General features: G+C 53.4%; 1 protein-coding gene across 2 annotated transcripts in view; it reads right to left on the reverse strand.

The window, feature by feature from the left end:
• Window positions 1-20,445: 20,445 nt before the first annotated feature.
• Window positions 20,446-25,234, reverse strand: part of Col5a1 (collagen type V alpha 1 chain) — a 143,163-nt gene continuing 138,374 nt past the window's right edge. For both annotated transcript variants that reach the window (XM_042681059.1, XM_042681060.1), the window contains exon 66: window positions 20,446-22,797. In XM_042681059.1, the coding sequence (XP_042536993.1) occupies window positions 22,651-22,797 (147 nt within the window). In that variant the 3' untranslated portion in view covers window positions 20,446-22,650. The remainder of the gene's footprint in view (window positions 22,798-25,234) is intronic.

Raw genomic sequence — 25,234 nt, forward strand, 5'->3', positions numbered from 1 at the left:
CACATGAATAAAAGCTTTTGGTGGACATTCGCCTTCTCTCTTCGGCCCCTTTGCCCGCCTCCTCCCGTTGACATCTACAACCCACACAAGAAATGTTACAACGACCTACTATCCAGTTCTGTGAAAAGTTCCCCGTTAATTGCTCGAAGGAGTTTCATGGCAACTCATACATGCATACACCATGTTTCAGTAGATTGATCACACATACGATTCATATACACATACATACACACACGGGAGAAAATGGACCCTCTGTCCTCCCAAGCCCGGCTCACTTCACCTACTATGGTGGTGGTTTCTAGGCCCATCCAGTTCCCTGCAAATGACTGCTTTCATTCCCCTTTACAGCTGAATAGTATTCCACTGTGTGATTTGAACAGATACCCACAATATATTTAGTTAAAGCTCCAATGTGTTTATACATACAATGTATTCCAATACACTTATCTTTTAATAGGGCGAGTATATCTATGAAAATTTTCTCTACCTGCTTACCTCTCAGACAAATGCAAATTACAACTCAAATGAGGTGCTGCTGCGTGCTCCCCAGAGCCCCGAGAAGAAGCAGCTGGTATCAGAGTAAAGGGTCAGCCACTGTTGGAAGCCACATGAATGGCCACAACCAATCAGTCCACAGTTGGACGTGCACAGATCAAGCCGATCTCCTACCCAGCCGTTGCCCTCCGTGGCAGGAAAGGGCTGCTGCGTGTCCAGCCCTGATCTTAGCCAAACACTGCCCTCGAACCGCAGCCAGGAGAGAGAACTGACAAAGGCACATGGAGACAATCTCTCCACTCCGGCTGTCACGGAGGCCGACGACGTTTCCTTTAACCCCTATGAGACTGCTCCGTGCGGTCCCCATTCACCTTCATCCCTGTTTTGAACCTTTATATGGCTCATTGTTCCTTCCTGCATTTTCCTCTTCCTGCATTTGGCTGTCTGCCAAACCTCTCTTTCATACATGCTGGCCTTTGGATGGTAAATTTTGCCTGCTTTTTATTATCTGAAAATGTCTATCTTGCCTAGTTTTTAATATGTTATAGAATTCTGCATATTTTCCTCTTAGACATTGCTCTTCATTTATTTTCTTATGTTCTCGGTGCCCAGTATCGGGCACGCTAGGCAAACGCTCTACTACCAAATTGTGCCTGGAGCCCTAGTGCCAATCCCGGTGTTTGCAGATTCACACTGGCTCCCACGTGCTGCTGCCCTGCTGAAGGATGCGTAGCTTCTTATTTTCTGCTGTGAGGAAGTTTTTATTCCTATGGAAATGCTCCATAGGCAGCTTATCTTTGTTTCTGCTTTCCACTTCAGAGGTCTTTGACGAGAATGTCCTATCCGCTGAGCGTTTGCCCTTACGGCTGGAAGGACAGCTGTAAGATCTACCTTGCCAGCCGGCCGTCATGGCTGCTCCTCGCCCTGGGTGGTGCTGGTGCCGGGGGTACTCATTCTCTTTCCCTTCAGGGTTGTGTGTGTTTTGATTCCATCTTTTGTATGCTCTGGGATCGTGTGCAGAGGATCTGAAGGTGATGCACTGCAAGGCCAGGTCCTTCTAGCCTCTTCAAGGAGAATGGAGACTTGGTTGTCTCTTCAGCAGGGAACTTGCCCAGCAGGGTCAGATCCCATTTCTGCTTTCTCAGTGTGGGTCGTGTCCCCAAATGCTGGCTCACCTCTCCTACACACCTGCTCCTACATACCGGCGGGTCGTCCGCCATCTCTGAACACCACGTCCACAGCCACTGCACACCAGAGTCCACGGCTTTGGCCCAAAATTTGTCGGTTGACCTCCTCAGCCTCCCAGCCTCTGCTCGCTCTCGGCGTGGGGGTCACTCTGGCCAGTCTTCGCAGTCTTGGTCATCCTTAATGCTTCAGAAGATTGGCTCTGAGACCCTTCACCCCTCTCCTGCTGGGGACTGTGGGGATCCGCGCCCTGCTTGCCACCTTGGGCAGATGGGTATTTCAGGCCGTCCCTGGCTCTGGTGGGTTTCTCTCTGGGACGGCAGCACATGGTGTGGTAGGCAGTGGGTGTCCAGCCGCCCACCAGCCTCCAGCGAGCTGCTCAGAGCGCCACCCCCACCCATATGCCTCAGGCTGACTAGTCACGGTGACAAAGACAACACGAGTATCTTCGTGTTGCTAAAGAACATGGTAGGCGGTAGATTGGCACAAAGCCTGCAGAGTTTTAGGCCCCAGAGGGAGAAAGGGAGGGAGGGAAAAAGGAAGGGAGCTCGATCTGGCCTCTCTTCCCTGCCCTGTGGACCATGCCAGGCCATTTTATAACAAAGGCCAGATACAACTCAAACCTGCTTGTGTCTAGTTCAGGGTGAGGACCGTAGACAGAACCCAGGCTCTGGGCTCCGGGCTCCGGGGAATGGGATTCCTCTCAGGCCCTGCGGCTCTTCCTGAGACATTGCCTGAGACATGGTCCTTCACTAACCCATGCCCCTGTGTCTGTGAGCTCACCCGCCTTTCTCAAGGTGTCTGGGCTCAGGCAGGAAGCACCTTTACTAGCAGCCTGAGTCACTCCGGTCACGCTGGTCTTTGTTGTTCACAGACTTTTACAAATCCCTATCTCTTACTGTTTGGGAATCTGAAAATGTTCTGACATTTTCCATCTCTGCAAGATCTCAAATTCCTGGAGTCTTCCACTCGTTTCATCCCTGCTTGCAAACTGCTAAGCTCCTCTTTTTCTCGAAACACATAGCCACGAGCCAAGAAAACTAAACAGGCACTATTAAGATGCCGTGTTCTGAGCTCTTTCCTGGGCCTGCAGCGGAGCTCCGTGGGGAGCTGGTGGCGACCGCACAGCCTTCGCCCTCCCATCGGCTCCCATGGAGCCTCCATCGGCTGTGCGGCCGGGCAGTGCGTGCGAGGCCACTGCACTCCTAGTACCCAGTTCTGCAAGCCGGTGTGAGAGCTGATGGCGGCCGTAGCGAGCAGACCGGGGCCCCAGTGTGACCGCCCCTGCTCGGGGTGCAGCTTGGCAGAGGGCCTTGGGGGTCTCCGTGGGGATGTGGCACTGGAGATGTAGGGCATCCGCCCTAGAAGGTGTTCTACAACCTCCGTGAGCATTCCGCTGGCCAAATCTCCATCGCAGGTACCACCTCCCAGAGTTAGAAACGTGACCTTCTCGTGTCCTTGGGAGGAGAGCCGGAGCTCAGAGTGAGCACTCAGCCTCATCTCTGTTGCCCTGACCTAACGAACGTCTTTCACTCAGTGGCAGCAGTGTCAGGAAGAAATCTCCCCCTCGGCACCGCCATTGTCAGCCTGGAATTCTAGTTACCTGCGAAATCAAGAGGATCACAGTTCAATGCCAGTCTGGGTAAAAAAGAAAAAAAGAAAATGAGCCAGACCTCACGTCAATAAGCCAGTCGATGAGGAGACATAGGCAGAAGGATCTGGGGGCAGAGCATGGACGCTCAGGAGAGCAGGAAGGAGGGAACGCCCCGGCAGTGGGCTTCCGGGCAGATGCAGCTCCCCGCTCATGGGGACCACAGTGGCCTGGAGGAGCCAGGGGGGAGCTCTGCTGCGGGGCCCTAGCTGCCCACCAGCGTGGCACAGGTCAGTCCGGCGGCGGCCCGACCCCTGGCACCTGAGAAGCTTTCCCACCATCATGCGTGACCTCCACAATACCAGGTGCCACCTTCACGCAAGAACGTGTCACACAGGGCGCAAATGCACTTGCTTAAGACAAATACACTCATCAACACTTATCAACACCCCCCCCACACACAGCATTTATACACGAATTACAGCACCGCTTACGTTGTATGTTTATAAAGATTATTTTCATTGCCCTTGCAGTTAAGCAAATTTCAAAAACAACACTTCAAAAAAAATTCTAGCTTGACAGACTGAAAACGTTTCTGTATTTAACTGCTTATTTTTGCCTTCCACCTCACTCACAACTCCGCGCTTGAGGAGTTAGCGGTTTTCTTAAGAGGCGTTTACACGATTTCTCTGCACAACATGAATTGTAACTTCAGAAGTCTAACTTTGTGGAGAGGGTGGTGGACGCAGAGTGGACGCCATGGGGTGAGATGCCCGGGGTGCTTTCTACCCCCCTTGCAGAGTGGAGAGAGAAATGGAATTATCCAGGCACCGTGGCTCAGGCCTCTAATCCTAGCTGCCTGGGAAGCAGAGGTGGGAGATAAGGGTTGAAGCCAGCCCAGAAGCAAAGTTCACAAGATTGCATCTCAACCCACAGACTGCTGGGTGCAGTGGAGCATGCCTTTCATCCCAGCGATGTGGAGAGGCATGAGGAAGAAGCCTGCAGCGCAGGCCCCGGGCCCAGAGCAAGATCCACTCCCCCAAATAACCAATCCACAAAGGCCTCGGGGAAGAGGTCATGTGGTAGAGAACCAGACAAGAGCAGAGCCCAAGCATGAGGCCCTTAATTCGAGCCCCAGGATCAACACAACACACACACACACACACACACACACACACACACACACACACACACGTGCACCACCTTTAATAAAACACCACAAAACCAAAGCAATAGAGTGACATGCCCCTTCACGTGGGTGGCCAAGGTGTTTCTGATGTGCTTCTACCACGTGGCGAGTGGTCAGAGGCCAGGAGTGGAGAGACGGAAGCCAGGCCCAAGGTCCGCAGCAAGGCTCTGGGAAGCTGCAGGGTGCCACGCTTGTGCGTGCTGCCCACCGAAGAGGAAACTGTGGCTCCAAAAGCTGTCTGCTACAAGCCCTTCACCAGCCACGAAAACAACAGCTTTCAGCAGATTCACGTGGCACGGTGAAGGCTCTCTAACCACGGTGCGGCTAATCAGAAATCAAATCAGATCTCTAGAGTCTGAGTTCTAAATAACGCCCTTCTAAGTAATAGTGCACAGGGCACCGAAGAAAGCACGAGGAAAACGAGAACAGATTTTAAATCAAGGAAAAAGGAAACACTTAGCAGAATTTGTAGGTGATTTTTGAAGCAGTAGCCGAGGGGGAGGCACAGGAATTTTACAATTAAGCACCGGTGAGTGAGGCAGGCAGGCTTCCCTTTCCCTCCCCTCTAGCTTCCACCTTAAGCAGCTAGAAAATGAGAGCAAATTCAATCCAAAGTGAAGAGAAAAGGAGAAGAATGAAAATAGAAAGACAGTGGAGAAAAATCAATGTAACCAGAGCTGATTCTTGGAGATGGTCCATAAAATGCACAAACTTCTAGCAAAACTGACAAGAATGAGAAGAGACAGACAGACTGCAGACAGAGAGACAGACACACAGAGAGAGGTAGAGAGAGACAGAGAACACAAAATATACTCCTAGGAATAGATAGATGATATTTCTACTTACTCTACAGATAGCTCTACAAGGAACACTCAGGGATGCTGTGAGCATTTTTGTGCCAGTAAATTCAACAACAATTTTCCTGAACTCCCCAAATCACTCAAGCAAACCATGGCTTGAACAATCCTGTCTATATAAAGGGAATGATGGCTAAGACTTTATTATCGAGACGCTTTACTAAGAGCATGTGGCACTATTGTAAAGGTAGACATGTGGATCAACAGAATGGAGTCCACCAAAGGAAGCCTCTGGCCCAGGTGGTCTCCAGGTGGAACTATACGAGACATTTAAGGAAGAAAGCATAGCAATTTCTTCCCATACTCTGAAAATCAGAAAAGTCACAACTAGTTCTCAGCTCATTCCCTAAGGCCAGCATTCCCCTGATAGCAAAAGGAAACAAAAATCTGTGCAAGGAAAAACTCTAACTGTACACCAATAGCCCTCATGAACACGATACAATTCTAAGCAAAATTTTAGCAAACCAAACACACTACGTAAAAAGAACAGATCTTGAGAAAGTGAGAAAGTGACACTTATCCTAGACCTGAAAGGCTTGTTTAGCATTTGAAAAAAAAACAATGCAATTCTTCATCTTACAGCACTAAAAAAGAGAAACCATGGAATTGTCTCTAAAGAAACAGGCAAGTATTTGCAATTATCATCCATTCCAGGTTCACAAAAGCAATGAGAACAGCATTAGTTTTCTATTGCCACATAACACATCAGCACATTTTGGCAGCTTAAAAGAACTCCCTTGCAAGCTGGGCATTGGTAGCTCATGCCTGGAATCCAAGGCTGAGATCTAAGGACTACAGTTTGAAGCCAGCCCAGGCAGAAAAGTCCCTGTGAGACTCTTATCTCCAATTAACCATTCAAAAACCAGAAGTGGAGCTGTGGCTCAAAGTGATAGAGCATTAGCCTTGAGCACAAGATGTCAGGGACAGTGCCCAGGCCCTGAGTTCAAGCCGCACAACTGACAAAAAAGAGAAAGACCTCACTGTCACTGCCTCATGGCTTGTGTGGTCAAAAGCCATGCAGAGTTGTGCTGCATCCTTGGCTGAGGGCCACCAAATGCAGCCATCCAGACAGCAGCCAGGGCCACTGTCCTCTCTGAGCTCAGCTGCCAAATGGTCAGGATTGAAGCTTGCTCCACCTCTCCCAGAGCCCAGTCCCTGTGGTGGTGGGGGTGAGGGACCCTGGGTCTTGCTGGATGGTGGCTGGAAGATACCTGTGGGTCCTGGCGGCCTCTGGCAGGGCCTGCTCCATGGCTCCCCTCACAAGGCTAAGCCCTGCCTCACATCCAAGAGGAAGGTGAAGGACACCAGCAAAACCCGCAAGGCAGGAGCTACCTGCTTATGTGACGTGGTCACATGCGCATGACACACACACACACACACACACCTGGCATCATCTGTCATCTACTGAGTAGAATCAAATTCTGAGTCCTGTTCACACCCGAGCACAGGAGTCTGACAAGATTGCAAACAGCAAGGCTGCAGGATGCTGGGGACACCCAGGCTCTGTCGCCACAGAAGGAGACGTGTTCAACAAGCAAGTCCCTAGCCCACATCCCCTTTGGTGTCATCGAGACCAACAGCAGTAAGACCCGTCCAGGGCAGGGCAGAGGTGTGCTGCCATTCCTCCAGCGTAAATGCCGGGAAAAGTCAGTCACACAGGGGAGGGAACAGCAAACTGAGTTCAAAAAGAAATACGTGTCATGATGACAGAAAACCTGACTGAATTTGTGCCAGTGACTAGAACTAAAAAGTGAATTTAGGGCTAGGAATGTGGCTCTGTGGGCAAATGATTGCCTAGCATGCACGAGGCCCTGGGTTCGAGTCCTTGGTACCACATAAACAACCAGTAAATTAATAGAAAGTAAATTTAGCTAGATGGCAGGATACAAGCTCAACACAGAAAATTCAATTGTTTTTCCAAATGCAGGCAATGAACGGCTTAAATGAACATAAAGCTACCACTTATAAGAGCATTAAAATATAAAATTTTCTGTGAATAAATCTACCTAATAATGTACAACACATATGTACAGCAAGTGACAAAATATTTTTGAGGGTAAAATTAAAGATGTGACTAAATAATGAGACATACCTAGTTTATGGCTCAGAAGATTCAATAGTATCAGAATGCCAACTCTCCCTCAAATAAATAGATCTACAGATACAGCACAGTCCAAATCAAAATCACAGCAGGTTTTGTTTTTTTTTTTAAGAAATTGTAGTTGATCATGGGAAATTCATACCTAAAAGCACAGAGTAGAATAGCCAGAATTAGAATAGCCAAAACCAAACCAAAGAATAAAGTTGGGAGATTAACACGTAACATTAATGCAATAACATGACACTGATCTTCTGAAAGCAGACAAATAGATCAGTTGAGATAAATCAGTCCATCTCAGTATTCTAAAGGAAACCCACACAGATAGATTGCTATTTGACAAAGGCTCAAAGGAAATTTAGAGAAGAATAAGTTTTCCAACAAGTGGTGTTGGAAACAGTTGGATGTGGAGTAAAAAAGTTTGTTCCTACCTCACATCAAGTATAGAAGTTACCTTGAAATGGGTCATGGAGCTAAATGTGATCATGTAGAAGACAATTCTAGAGGGCAACATGAGGCGAGCAAAGATTTCCAATTTCTAGAAGCAATATATTGATAAGTAGATTACATCACAACCAGAACCTTCTGCTCTTTAAAGGGCTCTCTAAAGGGAATAGGAAGAAAAACAAAGAGAGAAAAGCAGGTGGAGATCATATGTGGTAGCTAAATAATGGCCCCAGAACCTGGGAACCATATACGGCCAAATTCCAATGCATTAAGAATCTCAAGGTGGAGAGACAGTCCTGGTTTACCTAGGGCTTTATGACCCAGGCCCCTTGTAAAAGGAGGTGAGGGACGAAGAAGATATGCTCAGGCAGACCCGAGGCTGAGTGGAGCTCTCTGAAGGTGAAGGGAAGGGCAGGTATCTCTGGAAAAGCAAGAAAAAGGACTCTCCCCCTGGCCTCTGAAAGGAACGCTGCTCCACCAGCATCTTGATTTTGGACTTCCAGCTTCCAGAGCTACAAAGTAATAGATTTATATTGTATGCAGCCACCCCATTTAGTAACTTGTCATTGCAGCAGTAGTAGCAAACCCATGTGTCACATGTTTGATTAAAGCCTGGCATTTGACACATCAAGGAAGCCTAGAGCCTTAGTACAAAGAAAACAGGCCGTGCAATGGGAGAAACTGTCACACAAGCTAAAGAGATGCACCACCAGATAAGATGCACAGATTGCACGGGACAGGATGCTGGCATCAACCATCTCATGGAAAGCATGGACGATGGCAGAGGGAGATGCTGCCACACCGGGGGAAAGTGCCCAATGTGAGAGAAGGGGGAGGGAGCCCCGCTGTTGGGAATTCCATAACAAAGTCCAGCAGCACACATCTCCTGCCTCAGCTGGCCATTTCCCCGCTAGACAGCAACAAACACACACCTCTGCACAAATTGCAAAGCAGCACGGCCCGTAATGGCCCTGTGCTGGAAACAACCTCCCTGTCACCAACAGCTGAGTGGATAAAAACAGCATTCCAGGCCCGCGACAGAACGCAGTCCCCGCGGTTCCCACCAGCTTGCAGCTTGCAGGGTCTCCGAATGCTCAGTCCCAGGCGGAATACAACCTACCCTCTCCTGTGCTCTTACACCACCAAAAGACCACTCAAAGTCCTCACAAAAGCCACATGCTGTGTAGGAGCGCCTATGCCACAGGAAATTAAATAATGCCCGCACATGTGGGCTACTGTTCTCTTCAAGTTTCATTTGTTGTTGCTGTTGTTTAACCTGTGCTTGGCTGAATCCACAGACGTATAATCCCTCCTTCAACAGGATCACTAAGCAAAGTGGGCCAGTGAATTCTGGATCTAGAACACACAGGGAGCAGGCAGCGCATGAGTGCATCTGCAGAAAGCCTCAGAGAACGCAAGCTAAGGAAGAGAGAACACCAGAAGCTGTTTGTCAGGGAGGCAAGCGGGAGAGCTGGGAGGTGACAGACAGGAACGCTTGTTATCTAGACCAGGGTGATGGTTTCCCTATGTCTGTCTATATATATGTATATATATATATATATGTATATATATATATATATATACACACACACACACACACACTTGAGGTGTAATTTACCTAGGCCTTGTATCTCTCAATGGGGCCATAAACCTCAACTGTACATGTAAAAGCAGACAAATAGATTAGTTGAGATACATCATCGATCTCTGTAGAAAGCCAGGGCTGTCCACCAAACTCAGTCACCCACCGGTGAGCTCCTGAGCTCAGTTCGGGTAGAACCTGAGGGCGGGTAAGGGAGGCTCCTCCCGGTGGCAGCTCTGAGCTCCAAGTGCTCAGAGCTCAGCGGCTCCCTGGTCGCTCTCCCCAGCTGCCAGAGAAGCAGCTCCTAGACCTCCCGAGCCCCCCTCGCTGCTCCCCCTCTGGCTGCTGGCAGCACTCCGGCCCACATGCCTTAGTGCCATCAGCACGGGCTGCTCCATCAGAGGTTAACACCATGGGGAGAGGTGGTCTTAGAACTTCTGCTGCAGCCTGGGGCCCGGGCCTGCTGGATGGACACGATGACAGTGACAAAAACCCAGGCCACACTTGCAGCCTACTGCTTGGAGGTTTCCCTGTGGACTGGGCAGAACGTGTAGAGAGGCGCCTGAGCGCCCAGGTTGTCTGAAACTGTGGCGGAAGTGCCCCTCCCTTCCAGAGCAGCCATTGTGTGAGCAGCGAGCTCAAGAGCACTCGTGCCATTTCCAAGGCAGCTGCAGGAGTGGCCTGAGCGGGAGCCAAGTCTTCCAGAGTGGCCCACAGGACACCAGCTGTCAGGTGACAGCTGGGCTGGGAGGGAGCGCTGCAGACGCAGCCACTTGATTGACAGCTCCCTGGCCTGTCAGGAGGCCGCCACGACTCTCAGGGGCCTCCAGAGACAGAGGCAGAGGCTGTCACGGTCTGGCTGGACTTGGGCTGCCGGGACCCCAGAGGCCCTTGCCTGGGCCTTTCTCTACCCGGCCACAGTAAGCCATCTGCGCCCCTGAGGATCACAGACAGCGGCCAGCAGTGGACACAGAGGAGGGCGCGAGAGCTCTCAGTCAAGCAGCTAGCAGCTGGCTGTTGCTTCTGCCAACCCAACAGTCAGATGTTTAAAACAAAGAATTAAAGTTAATTAAAAACTTTGTTTTAAAAACTAGGCAGGTGCCGGTGGCTCACGACTGTCATCCTAGCTACTCAGGAAGCTGAGATCTGAGGATTGCGGTTCAAAGCCAGCCTGGGCAGGAAAGGCTGTGAGACTCTTATCTCCAATAAACCACTCAGTAAACCAGAGTCGAGTTGTGGTTCAAGTGGTAGAGTGCCAGCCTCGAGTGGGAAAAAAAAAAGCGCAGGGACAAATGCCCAGTCTCAGGGTTCAAGACTGGAACCAAAATTAATTGATTAACGAATTAATCGAGAGTGAGAAAAGGTTACATTTTTGGTTATGTAGGTTCAGAGGACCTCCCTCCCTGCACCACCACAGAGAATGAATAATCGTCCAGTGAATGTAGATCTCGCCAGGGAGCAAGCGCCTCCTCTACTCCACCAAACCCAGCACCAGCTCCTCCGCTGAGGGCTTTGCTAAGACAAAGAGGAAGCATCCGGGCGTATTCCCTGACCACACAGGGGGTCACCTCTCACCCTGTCACAGCTGTCCCTTCCCTACCCAAGCTCTTGTCAGCACGTGGTCTCGGAGGAGGGGCTAGCTGCAGCCCGGGCAGGGACCCTGAGGTGCTTCAGGTCTACAGCGGCTAGAAGTATCCACCGGGATGCTGTCTGGGATGTTTTCAGAAGATGTAGCAGAAAGCCGGCTCTGTGCAGGGTTTCCCTGGGCTGGAGTGCAGGGGCTCTCAGAACCAACCAGAGCAACCCAGAGTGGCTGAGAGAGACCCTAGGACCCAGATGTCAGCCATGCCACAGAAATGGGGACAGTGGCACGTGACGGGGGGGTCCCAGTGCATAACTTCTCCTGGGAGCCCCTGGACAGCTGGCTGGGGGAGAGAGAGCCAGGGGCATCCGTCTGGAGAAGAACCCAGACCTGAAGCAGATCTGTCATTGGCTGGGTCCCACTGAAAGAGAGACAGCCACATTCCCCGCCTCTAGCCACCATTCACCTCTGTGCCGGACTGGAACGGTGACCCCATGTCAGACAAACACATGCGGGGTTCGCGTGGGTCCCGTCACGGGAATGAGAGCATAAAACTGTGCCAAGACCATCATTTAAACATTCCCAGTGCCCACGAAAGGCCAGGCCTTTCGGGATGACTGAGCTGGGAGCAGCAGCGGACAGGGCCTGGGGTCTGGCCAGGGCCGGGGTGGGGAGGAGCTAACGTAGTTCCAGCCTCCTGCTTATCTGGTGCAGCAGTGAAAGCAGCCTCCTTGCTGGGCAGGTTTCTTTTGAGTCTAGACAGAATCTAGAGACTGGATTCACAGTGGGAACTTTTCAGCGTGCACACGTGCATGTGCACATGCGCGCGCACACACACACACACACACACACACACACACATCTCTGTCAACTTGTCATTTCGCATATTGGCAATGTTTAAGAGAATCCAGCCTATCAAAGCAACAAGTGGAAAATCCACTGGAACAGGTGAAACTGAGCCATGGGACACATGAGCGATTTTCACCTGGAAGTCTTGCTGCTTTTATTTGTGCATTGGGGACATTTAAGAGGCCCCCCCCACCCCCCGCTTGCTTAAACTCATTGTGTTCGCATGCTTACATTATTAGATTTCTGGAAAATAACTTATACTCCAGAGGTTTTGTTGAAGATAGACAACTGAAATACTAAAACACACAGTAAGTCAGTGAACAGAACACGAGTCACTCACAACTTTTCCTTAAAAGAAATGTGGATTATAAGCCCACATTTAAAGACTTAAGAAAGCATCCGAGTTTTGAAACCATCATCTTTTAAAGACACTGAACGCATCATCTTTGAACTGATCTTTTGGAAATGTAATAATGCGCCAAGTAAACTTCTCTGAGGGCTGAATCACCACGGGGGAGACCTATCTGAGAGCCTCTCCTGAGGCGAGAGGCAGCCTTGGCCCTGTGCAGCTCCACAGAGCTCAGGACAGCATGCAGACGCTCTGCCTCCTTCTCCACCTCGCTCCGTCCTGCCCGCCACACCTGCCCGCCACACCTGCCCTTCCACCTCCTGCACCACGTCCATTCCAACGGGACCCACTGGAAAGCCAGGGCCTGGCTCACTCCTCCCACTGCCTGACCCTCACCTGCACCTGCTCAAGGCGCGATCCAGACTCCTCCAGCTCCCCTTGGAGGGCTCCCAGCTGGAATGGGCACCATTGCAGAGTGAACAGAGGATGCTGCCGCTATCTTCCCTACCTATATCCAGGGCCCACCCCCTGCCCCGGGGCCTCCCAAGGCAGCTCCTATTGGGACTCTGCGGCTGCCCAAGGAAATATCCCAGGGGGCATGCTGCCTGCTGTGATTTGGCCTCCTGAGTAGGAGAGGAACCTGTGCTGAGGTTTCATAAGCACCTACTATGCGGCAGACAGTGTTCTCTGCCCTGCGGTACAGTGGGGAACAGGTGGGTGAGTCCCTGTGTTCTCAGAACTGGTCTATAGAGGGCAGAAAGTAGGCAAGGAGACACTGTGCACACGGTGCCCTGCCATGGCCTGCAACCTGGGACGGTGGTGCCCCAGCAAGCTGAGCACAGTGTGGCTCAGGAAAAGCCAGCCGAGGCGGGTGAAGCCTGAGGAACCTGGCTGCACATCACACGTGTGCACACGTGTGCACACGCATCTACCACTCATCTGCATGTACATGTGCACACATTCTCACTCAGAGAACTACATGTACACACAAGTATACACACGCATGTACACACATGCTTGTAACATAGCCACAGGTGCATACTTACATGCATACTCACACACGTGCACACACATGCACACTCATGCACGAAAGGGTACATGCATACATCACCACATGAACACACAGACAAATGTGCGTGTGTAGGCACCTATACAACTTGCACATGCATTTATGTGCACACGCCGTCAACTATGCAGGCTCATATGTTCAACCTCCCACACATGCATATCTACACATGTACATAGATACACATGCAATCACACATCCACATGTGCACACACATGTGTGTGAACACGGGTGTGAACAGTGTTTATTCCTTGCTCTCCATGGAGTTGCTCCTGCCAAGCAGCTCCTGCCTCAGCCTCCCAAGTGCTGGGATGATAGGCATGAGCCACTGCACTGGACTTAGCAGCATTTTAAAATATGAGCTTCACTGCAGAAATCTCACTTGCCCTGCCTTAGGCTTCTCTTCCTCAGAAGTATCTGCCCTTCCCTCTGTGCCCCTTCTGTCCCCTCCTCTCAGCTGAAGGACACCCTTGGCTTTGCTGGTGACATGTGTCTGCTCATTCTCTCTGCCCCTTAAATGAAGACCTTCCTTTTGTTTTCAATCTTGGATTACTGAGGTGCCAGACGTGCGCTACAAGGTCTTCTTTTCCGTAGTTGTGCACAGGGGTGGCAATTCACCATGCTGGCTTCTGAGTACAACCTGTCGTGCTCACGGCCCCCCGCAGCGCCACACTCCCTGCGTGGCATGGGCTGGAAGGAAGCGGGACCTGAGTGCCTCCTCCGCTTCTGCAGCTCACCCACATCAGAGTCCCTCTTGCAGCCACTGTCGCTGTGCCATGCTATTGCAGATTCCCTGGATTGTTTTAGTTGACAGGAAAGATAGATGGGAGCTATCTTCAAAGAAGATACTGAGGTCTTCCATCCCCCCATCTCGTCTCCTTTGACCTTCTCTCTGGCTGCATTTCAGGTCCATCTCCTCTGATCTCGACCAGACAGCCCACTGCAGCGTTCCTTGTGTTCAGAGGGCATGGTCTCCGCTGAGTTCTTGGACCTAGGGCTTCTTGACTGGATGTAGAAGTGTTTAGCAAGTACATCTTCAGGACCCCTTGTCTGGTGCCCCTTGGGCTACAGCTCCACCTGCTCTGTTTGCTTGATGGATGCTCACTGTTCTTGTTTTATAGACCGATTTTCCATACCTCACCTGGCATCGTAATCTAGCCATCCTTTCTACAATATTTTCTAATAACATATTTACGCAGTTTACTAACTACCTTCCCCTGAAAATTCTGACATCTGAGGCACCCCATTTTCTAGTGATTACAGTTCACACCTTCTTCTTGTGCATGTCTGATGAGGCTTGATTTTACGCATGGTACCATTTGCGCCTGGATTACGGGGTCTGGAGGAAGTACTCTTTCTCAGGAAAGACCTGCCTGGGCTCTGAGCTGTAGATGGATCCATTGCTGGCAGATCTCTCTGGACCCTGTGGGGAGCATTTCAGATGATGTCAGTGTAGCTCTATTTGATCCTTAATCCCACCGTATAACTTTAATCTGGTGAATGCAGTCCTTTTAGTGAAGGGCCAGGTCTCCTGGCTTTTCAGTGAGAAGTCTGGGGTGGTGGGACTTGAATTCAAGCCTTTTCCTTGCTCTGACAGCTGCTGAAATCTGCTCAGCTATGCCAGCTTCCCGGCTCTCCCTGTAGGATCACTGGGGTCTCACCGATGCAGACTGAAGGTCAGGAGACTGGAATGGGCAGAGAGGGCTTTGCAGGCAGAGGGTGGGACAACCCTATGTGGCTCTCATTCAGGATGTCCCGCCCCCACCTCCAGCCACCCCGGCGGCCCAGATCCCTGCCAACTAGCCCTCGGCCTGCTAACACAGTTGTCTTTAATTATATGCCTATTATGTTTCCGTAGTTGTGCACAGGGGTGGCAATTCACCATGCTGGCTTCTGAGTACAACCTGTCGTGCTCACGGCCCCCTGCAGCGCCACACTCCCTGCGTGGCATGGGCTGGAAGGAAGCGGGACCTGAGTGCCTCCTCCGCTTCTGCAGCTCACCCACATCAGAGTCCCTCTTGCAGCCACTGTCGCTGTGCCATGCTATTGCAGATTCCCTGGATTGTTTTAGTTGACAGGAAAGATAGATGGGAGCTATCTTCAAAGGTGCTGGGACTTGAGGGTGAGAATTTATCAGCTCAGCTCCCCAGAGCCTCTCTGAGCACACCACACTGGGCCAGAGCCGCCGCAGGACAAAGCCTCACCAGAGCCCAGAGGGGGCACAGAGGCAGAGGCAGAGAGCAGAGCAAAAGGGGTTGGCCCAGGTGGGAAAGGGCCACTCCCCATGGACGTCGCCCTGTCCACAAGGATGCCTCTTCTGACTCAGGGGCGGTGCTGAGGGTCTGCACCCAGAGCTGGGGGGCGGGAGACTCTGGGACCCTGGCGGGCTGAAGGGAAGGGAGCTTGTCCCTGGTAGGAGATCTGCCCCCTTCACCTCCCAGAGAAGCCAGGAGACGGTGCACGCACGCACGCACGCACGCACGCACGCGGAGGTGTCCCGGTCTGAAGTGCTGGCCTTGGTCGTTTGGGCTGTTGCTTTGGGCCTGTGGTGGCAAAGGCGTAGTGAAGGAGGCCTATCTAACTCCTGGCAGGGGCTGGGGTCCCACATCAACGACACCCCCCACCCCCACCCCGCGCCCGCATGCTCCATCTTCCAGTGGTGTCGCAGACTGGCGACCCAAACCTTCAACGTGTGGCCTTTAGGGAGGGACTATTCAAGATCCATCATAACATTCTGCCCTGCCCCCAAAGCTGATGTCCATCTCCCTGTGGGAAACCCATCCCGCCAGGAGCCCTGGAGTCTGGACTGTTCCGGCGACGTGGCTGGTGAGGCCACGCCCTTCATGTCTCCTTCTGGACCCAAGGCCAGCTCCGAGGTGAGACCCAGGAAAAAGAATAAAAGAGCAAGTGACCTAATTCCAAGACACGGGGTGCTGGGTAAACAGCCATCACACCCCTGTGTGTCGGGCCTCGCCGCTCCGGGCAGGAGAACGCTCTGTCTCACACTGCTGCCTTCATGGGGCCCCACACTTTCTGCCGAAGAGCGAAGGCTGCTGGCTGGCGCAGAGCTTCAGCCCCGGGGGGCCTGGAGCGAGGGGTGGCTCTGGGGCTTCCCAGAAGTGTGTTTAAGAGGTATCACCCTTGGGGTATGACCGGGCTGGGTTTAGGCCAAATGCCTGGAAATCTGTTGATCCAGTATTTTCCAACCAGCAGGAACCTTCCAGAAATGCAAAGTCTCAGGGCCCCTCCCCCGTCCTCCCCGCCCCGCCCCCTTCCAGTGGCCTCCCGTCTCCAGCACCTGAGCTGCAGTCAGCGCACGCAGCGCAGACATCCTGGATCCCATCGCCCCCTGAGGCTGTGAGCTACTGCAAGCTGTCTGGAGCCCCAGGAATTGGGAGATGTGTGACCCCACAAGGGGCTCTCCACCCCTGCATCTAGGTCTAAATGGATTTGGGGGGGCTCCAGAGAGCAGGGACATTCTTACACCGCAGAACATGGCAGCTCTCAACATATGTCTGGGGATTGGACTTCTCCCAGACGGGCTGATTTCCACTTGTCAGTCTGGAAGAGGACAAGCAGGAAGCTTGGTGCAGGACTGGCATGTGGCTTCCCCTAACACCTCACTCCTGGGACATGGCTGGGAAGGGGCACACGAAACAGACCTGGTGCCCAGAGAGGCGCTCTGCTCATCACTAGCCCACCAGAGAGGAGAGCAGGCAGCTGGCAGATGGTGCACCGCCTGCGCAGGGTGCCGGGAGCAGGGGGACCCAGGCCCGGTTCCCCGGCACCTGCCACTTCCTTAGACTGAGAAAGGGACAGGAAGGCCTTGCAGGCTGGGCTAGCATCCTATGTGTTCACAGTCTCATGGAGATGCAGCCACACTGGGGACACAGCCTGGCGCCCCAAAGGAGGACGCCATCCTGCTGGCAGAGCTGTATCCAGACACGTGCACCTGGGGAGGAGGGCAGCCCACCCACCTTCCTGCCTCGCTGGCTGTCTTCCTGAGAGAATCCAGATAAATGTCCACCGGGGCCAGATCTGAATGGCCTCGGTGGTCCCTTGGGTCTGCGTATGTGGTCCTGTCACCAGGTCTTCCCATGCCCCCTGGGTGTGTGGTATTGCAGTCAGACATCCATTGCTCCTGGAGGCCCCTTCTCACTCCTCCAAGGTCTTCTCTGTCACCTGTAGCACTTCTGCGTCAAATCTGCCCAGAGACTTGGGGCCAGAATGGATGACGGACTCATTCTGTGCTGGGGAGAGGTTTTGTGATGAGAAATATTTAAACCCCAGTCCAATGTTCACACAGATTAGGATGTTTCATTAGATCACCTGCATGCAAGACGTGCTTATAGTAGATGCCCATCCATAAAGTTTTATAGAAATACACACACAAAGTACTATCTTTATATGTGTGTACTTAATTGATGCGATTGTTGGATTTCTGCCGGTCAGACCTGAGCATGTGAATTCCCCACAGCTCCTGGATCAGCCCCCTTTGGGCTGGCAGGGCACCAAGGGCCTGGGGCAGCCCGGTGGGTGGAGATGGATGTGGTTCTGTCTCTGAAGTGACAGTTTCAAGATCACCCACAGGAGGATATGATGGGTCATTGGGTGGGCAGGTGTGGAAGCTGTATCCCACCCCCCAGGGTAGCCTGGCCTCAAGGCTGAGGCTGTGGGTGACTCCAGTGGCAGCTGAGTTAGGGGGACTCTGGGGAGCAGATCCAGCTGCAGGTCACCAGAATTCCACTCAGCATGAGGAACTCCTCTGTTAGCCTGCAGGGCAGGGCAGGGGCAGGGGCAGGGCAGGGGCAGGGGCCGGGCCTGGGCAGGGCAGGGTCGAGGGCAAGGCAGGCGCCTTATCAGGACGCTGGCTTACCTTGGGAAGATTTCAATGCCTTCCCCAGACACAAACCCCATACCACATGCCATACCGCACATACCACACAGCACACAGCTCATAGCACACATCACAGCACACATACCACATACCCCCTACCACACACCATACCGCACATACCACATACCACACACATTGATCAAGAGGCACTGCAGTCCCAGACAGGTTGAATTGAAACTCCTTTGTACAACTACTTGAAGATTTTTTTTACAAGTATATAAATAAATAAATAATGTGTTGACTCAATGGTTGGAAATTGTCCTGTCCGGCGCTAGGGCCAGGCATGGCGGGGAGACTCTGCCCCCCACCCCCGGCCTCCTGCTCTGTCAGGTCTTGGGGTCCACGGCCAAGCCAGCAGTTCAATCCTCCACTTCTAGGTGAGGCTCCTTCTAGCCCCGAGGGCCAGGCAGGCTTCCCACTGTCCAGGGCCTCCGGTAGGGGTTGAGGGACAGAGCAGGTGCCGGTCACCCATGGCCTCACCTAGCCAGGGCTCTTCCTGAAGGTCACACCGCTCAAAGGCCAGTCATGGGGGCTCGGCCACTCCCATGCCAGGCTCCCTGAACCCACGTTTCCTGCCCCATGGCCAACCTGTCCTGTCTCCCCTTCTTCGTTCTCCTGCAAGGCTTTGACCGGGTCACACTGTTCGCATCCCTTCCCCAAGCCATTCTCTCTGACTCACACGCATTTATCAGGTGCCACCTGAACCCATTTGGAGGTTTCCAGAACTAGATGTGCTGCTCAGATGGTGACGGCCAAGTTCTGATTGATGGGAGCAATTGATTTCTAAGTCCCAATATGATCTCTAAGCTGTTGCTGCCAAAGGAGAAACCGTCGCCTCTCCCGGATCCTCAAGTCTGTGGGCCGTTTTCTGTCTGCCCCAGCGGCTCCCTGAAGACCTCAGCCAGCCTCCAATCTCTTCTCTTGGGCCATCATGTCTGTGCCTCCTACCCATGAGCCCGGCGGCCCTGATGCTGTGTTTCCAGGCATGGCGGCTGAAAGCCAGCGTCCGCCCCGGCACAGCAGTGTGCTGTGAGGAGTTCCTCCCCGCAGTGGCTGTAAGAGGCCCTGTGCCTCCTCCTCCCCCTCCACCCAGCAAAGCCTTTCCCAATCGAAGCTGGCTGGGGTAGTGTTCCCAAGGCTGGCCCTGCCTGCTGGCCATGACCTCCCCTCATAGCACGTCCAGGTGGGCCCAGGAACTGGGACTTCTAGCTAGGTGTGGACCTGCTTCTGATCCATGGTTACATCTGTGTGTGTGTGTGTGTGTGTGTGTGTGTGTGTATGTGTGTGTGTGAGACTGAGATTTGAACTCAGAGCCCTATGCTTACTAGGCAGGTGCTCTACCATGTGAGTCATGCACCCTCCAGCACTCTTTCCCCTCAGCTGTTTTCCTGGTAGGGGTTTATGGTTTTGCCCATGCCAGCCTTAAACAGAGATCCTTCCACCTATGGCCTCCCGTACAGCTGGGCTCACAGGCCGTGTATGGCTCTACAGACAATACTGTGAGACCCACTGGCCTGGTTATCTGCAGTAACAAACAATCCCTACTGGCAGTGGCTTAAAACAAGAAAATGGGTTTCCTGAAAGCATGCTCCACGTTCACATTCACGTTCACGGCAGGCTGGCAGGGGCAGAGGGGGGCCTGGGGCGGGCCCTCATGGAACAAAGCTGGAGACCTGCCAGAGGAAGCCAGCCCTTGGGAGGAAGCCTGGTCACCCGTGCTCCAGGTCACCAGCTGAGCACAGCCCTCACCTCCACCCACAAGGGGCCAGGGAGCCCAATCGCGCCACAGGACGCCTTCAAGGGACCTGCTACCCAGGGTGAAGAGGGAGGACCACAAGCCCAAGGGCTGTCTGGTTCTGCACAGCAGGAGCTGCTGGAACTCACCCAGGAAGCTGTGCAGGCTGCACCAAAGCCGCCCCTGTCCAGGCCACCTGCCTGCCTCGGTGGCACCGCTGCTTAGCGTACAGTTCCTGCTTCCGAGGAGGGTCGGGCCACCTCAGGAGGGCGGCAGCCACATCTGCTCAAGTGGGAAGAGGTGGCTCACTGGGAAGCCTTTACAGGTCTTGATCACACAAGTTTAAAACAGTTTCCAACATCCTTTCCCAGAAGTCGCCTACAGCTCAGCATGGCCGTTGGACTTGCGGTGTATCCCAAAGTCTTCATCACGGGTCTGATACTTGGTAATTTTCCACCAACATTTGTTGCCCAATTGCATATGTGAGAAAAACAAATAAATTAAAATGACACCAGGAGAATAGCTGCAAATATAAGAAGTAATTTTATTGCAATATATTGTAGCTAAAGTGGTCTGAGGAGGACAGGACATATTTTGGACTTCCGTACAAATTACAACAACTTGGAGGGGACCAACAGAAAAAAAGTCAATGACGAGTGAGAGGACAAATTGCATGGGGTGAGAGGTTGAAACAGAATCACATGACCTAGACAGAGTCCACAGGCATCCCATGGCTACCTTCCAGAGTGGTCTTCTGTGCAGTGGCAAGCTCGGCGGTCCCGGACGTGTGTTGGCATCCTGGCCTAGGGACAATCTCCAAGCCAGACTTTTCTTTGGCAAGAATGGGGCTTGTTTGCCAGGGTCTTTGGGCACCGGCATTGGTGGCATTCTGCCACTCCCGGGTGCTGTGCTGACTTCCCGCAGAACAACCACAGCTGGGGTTGGGGGGAGCACCAGAGGGCCACGGCTCACTTCCAAGGCCTGAGCCTCCCCCACGGTGGAGACAGGGGGCACCGCAGAACAATGTTCACAGTAAAGGGCTGTCCTCCTTGCTGGCCAGGGGCGGCCTCCCCACAGAGAACGCAGCCCTCGCCCCCCTTGTCCAGAAGAGCGAGGGAAGGAATAACCCCCAGCGGGAACCGGGCCAGAGCCCCAGGAGCCCACGCCCAAGATACCTACATGTGAAACCCACACTGCTTCCAGGGACCCGAGGTGCTGTGCCAGCCCCGGAGACGCCAAGCTCATTGCACATTTTTCGTCTGCCCGGCCCCGTGCAAGGCAGCTTGGGTGGGAGGGCGCAGCGAGCTTTGATTCGGTCCTTGGAACAAACAGAAAACGTTAGCACCACAGCCATTCTGGCAACTGACACGACCCGCCGCCGTACACCGCGTCTGTCTGAGGAAGGAAGTCTTCGTGTTGCGTGTGTGTTTTCCAATCAAGTAGGCACAGCGTAGTGCTGGTGACAGGCCTCCGGAGGGACTCACCACCAGTGAGTGTGTGGGACAAGCCTCGGGGAAGAAGGTAGCAGGCACTAATTTTAAGGTCTTTGACAACAATGGGATTATGGACCAATGACCGGGATAATGGAAGAGGACGGGAGGAAGCGCGGTACCCCAGTGTTGCCTTCCAGGAGGCTGAAGAACACATAGCACCACAAGAGAAGAGGAGGGTAAAAAAACATCAGCACCAATGGTCATAATGATCACCCATGGAAGGTGGTTTCCCTGCCTGGCCACGCTCTATCAGGCTGAACAAGAAGCTCAAAAAGGAAGCAGTCAGCAGCTTTCAATTAAGCTGTGTTTTAATCTAAGTGCATGTAAGGCAAGCAGAGTACCAAATTCTTTTTCCTCCCCTAAAAAAAAAAAAGAGTATCCAAAGCTGATGAAAAAGAGAGACTGGGCAGAGGGGCCCTGGCACCTTTCAGAGGCAGCCTGGCACCTTTCAGAGGCAGCCTGGCTTCTTGCTGATCCAGGCAAATTTCCAATTTATTGCACGTTCCTGATGGGCCTCGTGGGGAGACGTTCAGACCCCGCCTCGTCCCCACCCGTCCATCCTCCCAGTGGGCCTGCAGCGGGGTTTCCACGCGGGATGATCGAAAGTCAGGCACACTTAACATTTATAACAATACAATACAAATATTTACTTAAAACTCACACGCACATACACACACACACACACAAAACATAAGCACCTTTAATCCATCGGAAAGGCACACGCAGAATGACATTTGGCCTCGAAATGGATTGTGTTGAGGGTTGTTAGATCAGAGGCTCGGGCGACCTTTACCAGCCTGCCTCGGAACATCTCTTGAAGGTCAGGGGAAATGCACATCTTCAAGTTGGATTTTTATAAAAGGGATATTCAAATACCGCAGCCCCACCCCTGCCCCCTGCAAAGGGTCCGTGCACACCGTCGGTCAGTGGTCAATGGTGCTGGCTGGGGGAGGCAGAGAGGGTGTGGGGCCCGCTCCCTTCCTGGTGGCATGGGGTGTAGACAGATTGATGGGTTGTGGGGCGTCACCAAGAGGCTGTGCTGTGGCTAGGTCATGTGATTCGGCTGGGGGGGACGCGGCTCTTCCCCTCTGCTCTCTGGGCGTGGGGTCCAGCGCTGCGCGGTGCCTCTGGGCGCAGGGTCAGGCTGTGGCTGCCTGGGATGGCCGTGCGCGGGACACTCATAAGCGGCGTGCTGAGGTCACAAGGTTGCTGGGGAGACCGGGGTGCGGCGGCTCCTAGCCCAGGAAGCAAGCCGGCCCCACTTCAAATCCAAATTTCTGAGACGCTTCACCAAAGTCGTTGAACATGATGTCCACGATGGGCACTTGCTCCACCTTGGGCGTGTCGATCTCCAGAACCGTCTTCTGATAGCCTTTCTTGGTCTGGAGAGGGGGAGCAGGCAGAGGAGGTGAGAGCTGGGGCAGGGCCTGGCAGGGCAAACCCACCACCTGCCGAGTCCTGCCCAGGCTGCCAGACCCGGCTACATGTCCCTCCATCCCAGGCTCCCGCTCACTCAGGAAGAGCACACAGGCAGCAGCTCTGGCCATGGTGCTCTGCAAGTGTTGGAGAGGGGCACTGGCTGAGCAGAGAGTGCTTACACCTCACCCGCATCCCACAAACCCCTTCCTATTCTGGGATGGTAGAGACTGGGCACCGGAGAGGCAAGAGAATTCTCCCAGGACTGCACGCTTGCAGGAGGCAGATGGCAGTTCTGTCGCTCCACCAAGACAGACCACAGAGCGTGCAGGGTCTGCACAGAATTAACACGAGGGCCCCCTGGCTCCCAAATGGAGAATTATAGTGTGCAATCAAGCAGAGTGTGGGAGCCTCCTAAGAGCACCGTCACAGTGAGTGCCTGGACCCCGTGCTGGTAAACCCAGCCCCGAGCTCTTCGTGCGGGGCTGGAGCTGGGGGCCCTGGAGCTGGGGGAGCCCTGGTGAAAGAAGGCACAGAGGAGCTACCACGGCGTGGTGACCGGGCCTGTCCATCCTGCGCTCACACCAGCACAGCCCAGGGGGTTGGAACAGGGGACGTTCTGAGGAAGAGCAAGGAGGACTTCCCAGAGAGGGGCCTGGCTCTCGTCTCCCACCACATCCCACAATGCAGGAAGGAAGGGACCAGATTGCTCTGGTTCCTGCAGACACCTAGTCAACTCTGAAGTGTGCCAGACTGACCCCGCCACGCTGGACACTTCCCCCTGGACAAGCGGTCCGGAAGCCTGCAGGACTCCCATGGTCCTCAGGGCACTTGGGAGCCACCTCTCCCGGATAGCGGCTGCAGCCTGGATCTGGTCAGCACCACACAGCAGGGGGACCCAGCAGGACCCTGAGGCCAGAGGTCCAACAGCAGACCCAGCTCTGCCCTCCTCCAGCACCTGGCTGCAAGCAGTGGCCCAGACCCGAGGGCCTTATCCCCTCTCCTTTGCGGTGGGTAATGTGTGCCCTAAATTCCTGTGCTTGAACCCCAACGCCTAAGGTGATATTATGGGTGAGAGTCCTCCCAGTGCCGGGACACAAGGACCCCAGGGCCACCCCTTGCCCTCTCCCTCCTCCATGCTGACATGACAATTAGTCTGTAACCCAAGGAAGGCCCTCCCCGGGCCCCCCACATCTGGCCCTGACCTTCAACCTCCAGCTGCAGAACTGAGAGCAGTCAATGCTGGTTTTGAAGAGCTGCTCAGATGACTGTGTGACCAGGTGCCGACAGAGGCGCACCTGCTCAGCTGGGCCACTCCTGGGTGTCTGACCACAAGGCCCAATGGCATGACAAATTCTTGTTCTGAGCTGCTAATCTGTTGCCAGTAATTACCGTTCCTGCTAATTAAGTCTCTAGAACGCTATCCTCAACCGGCAAATGGAAACGGTACTGACTTCATAGATGTGGAGTGTGGATGGGAAGCCCAAGCTTCGTTCCTCCTACCGCCTTGCCCTGGTAGGACCTCTGGCCTTTTTGAGGCTGGGGTGGTGGCTTTAAAGCCGGTTGCAGCTACAGGGGAGGTGGCACCGTCCAGGGGGACCCTTAGCACAGCACACCTTGTCCCACCTCTGACCTAGTTGCTTTAGGCAGGATTCAGAAGCTGCCTTGGTTAAATGGGCATCTCCGGCGATATTCTGCCTGTCCTTGGAGAAAGTAATCCTGTCCTGGGGAACTTGAGCAGCTGGGAAACCTATAGCGCAGTGGTGACCACAGCACTGACCACTGCTAAGTGTCCAAGGCCTGTGGCCAGCCTGGCCAGGCAGAACCTGAGCAGACCGCCTCAGCCCCTTGGCGCTGCCCAGAGAGATGGCCACAGCTCTCTACTTACAAGGAGAGGGACGTAGGGACCACAAGCCGCCCGGTGCCTGTTAGCAAGGGCTGGGCATGCATGCCCTTCCATTACCCTGGGAAGAAACAGCCTCTTGGTACTTCGGGTATAGCCAGCCCAAGGAAGAGGGGCTGAAGACCCCCTTGCCGTCTGGGCTCCTAGGCCTCAAGCTCACACCTCACCTGGCTGCACCCCAACAATCCAGCTGGCTGAGCGCTGAAAGGCTGTGCTGTGTGACCTCTGTGCCAGGCGCCCCCAGGGCAGTGCTAATCTTCCGTCGGGGGGAGGGGAGGCAGAGGAGAGGTGGGCCGACAGGGCCAAGCAGAGCCAGCATCCATCTTTCTCCCACCCAAGGGATGGCAGTGTATTGAGCTGTCAGACAATTTTGCCTGGATTTATGGGGCCCTTTGCTCCAATTACCAGAGTGCTTAGAGAGGGGTATATTTAAAGTAGGCCGCTGCTCTGTTACCCCGTTATTCAAGAGACATAAATAAGCATTACGGGTTAGCAATGGG

The sequence above is a fragment of the Dipodomys spectabilis genome, unplaced genomic scaffold, assembly GCF_019054845.1.
Source record: "Dipodomys spectabilis isolate Male_0828 unplaced genomic scaffold, ASM1905484v1 ptg000067l, whole genome shotgun sequence".
Taxonomy (NCBI): domain Eukaryota; kingdom Metazoa; phylum Chordata; class Mammalia; order Rodentia; family Heteromyidae; genus Dipodomys; species Dipodomys spectabilis.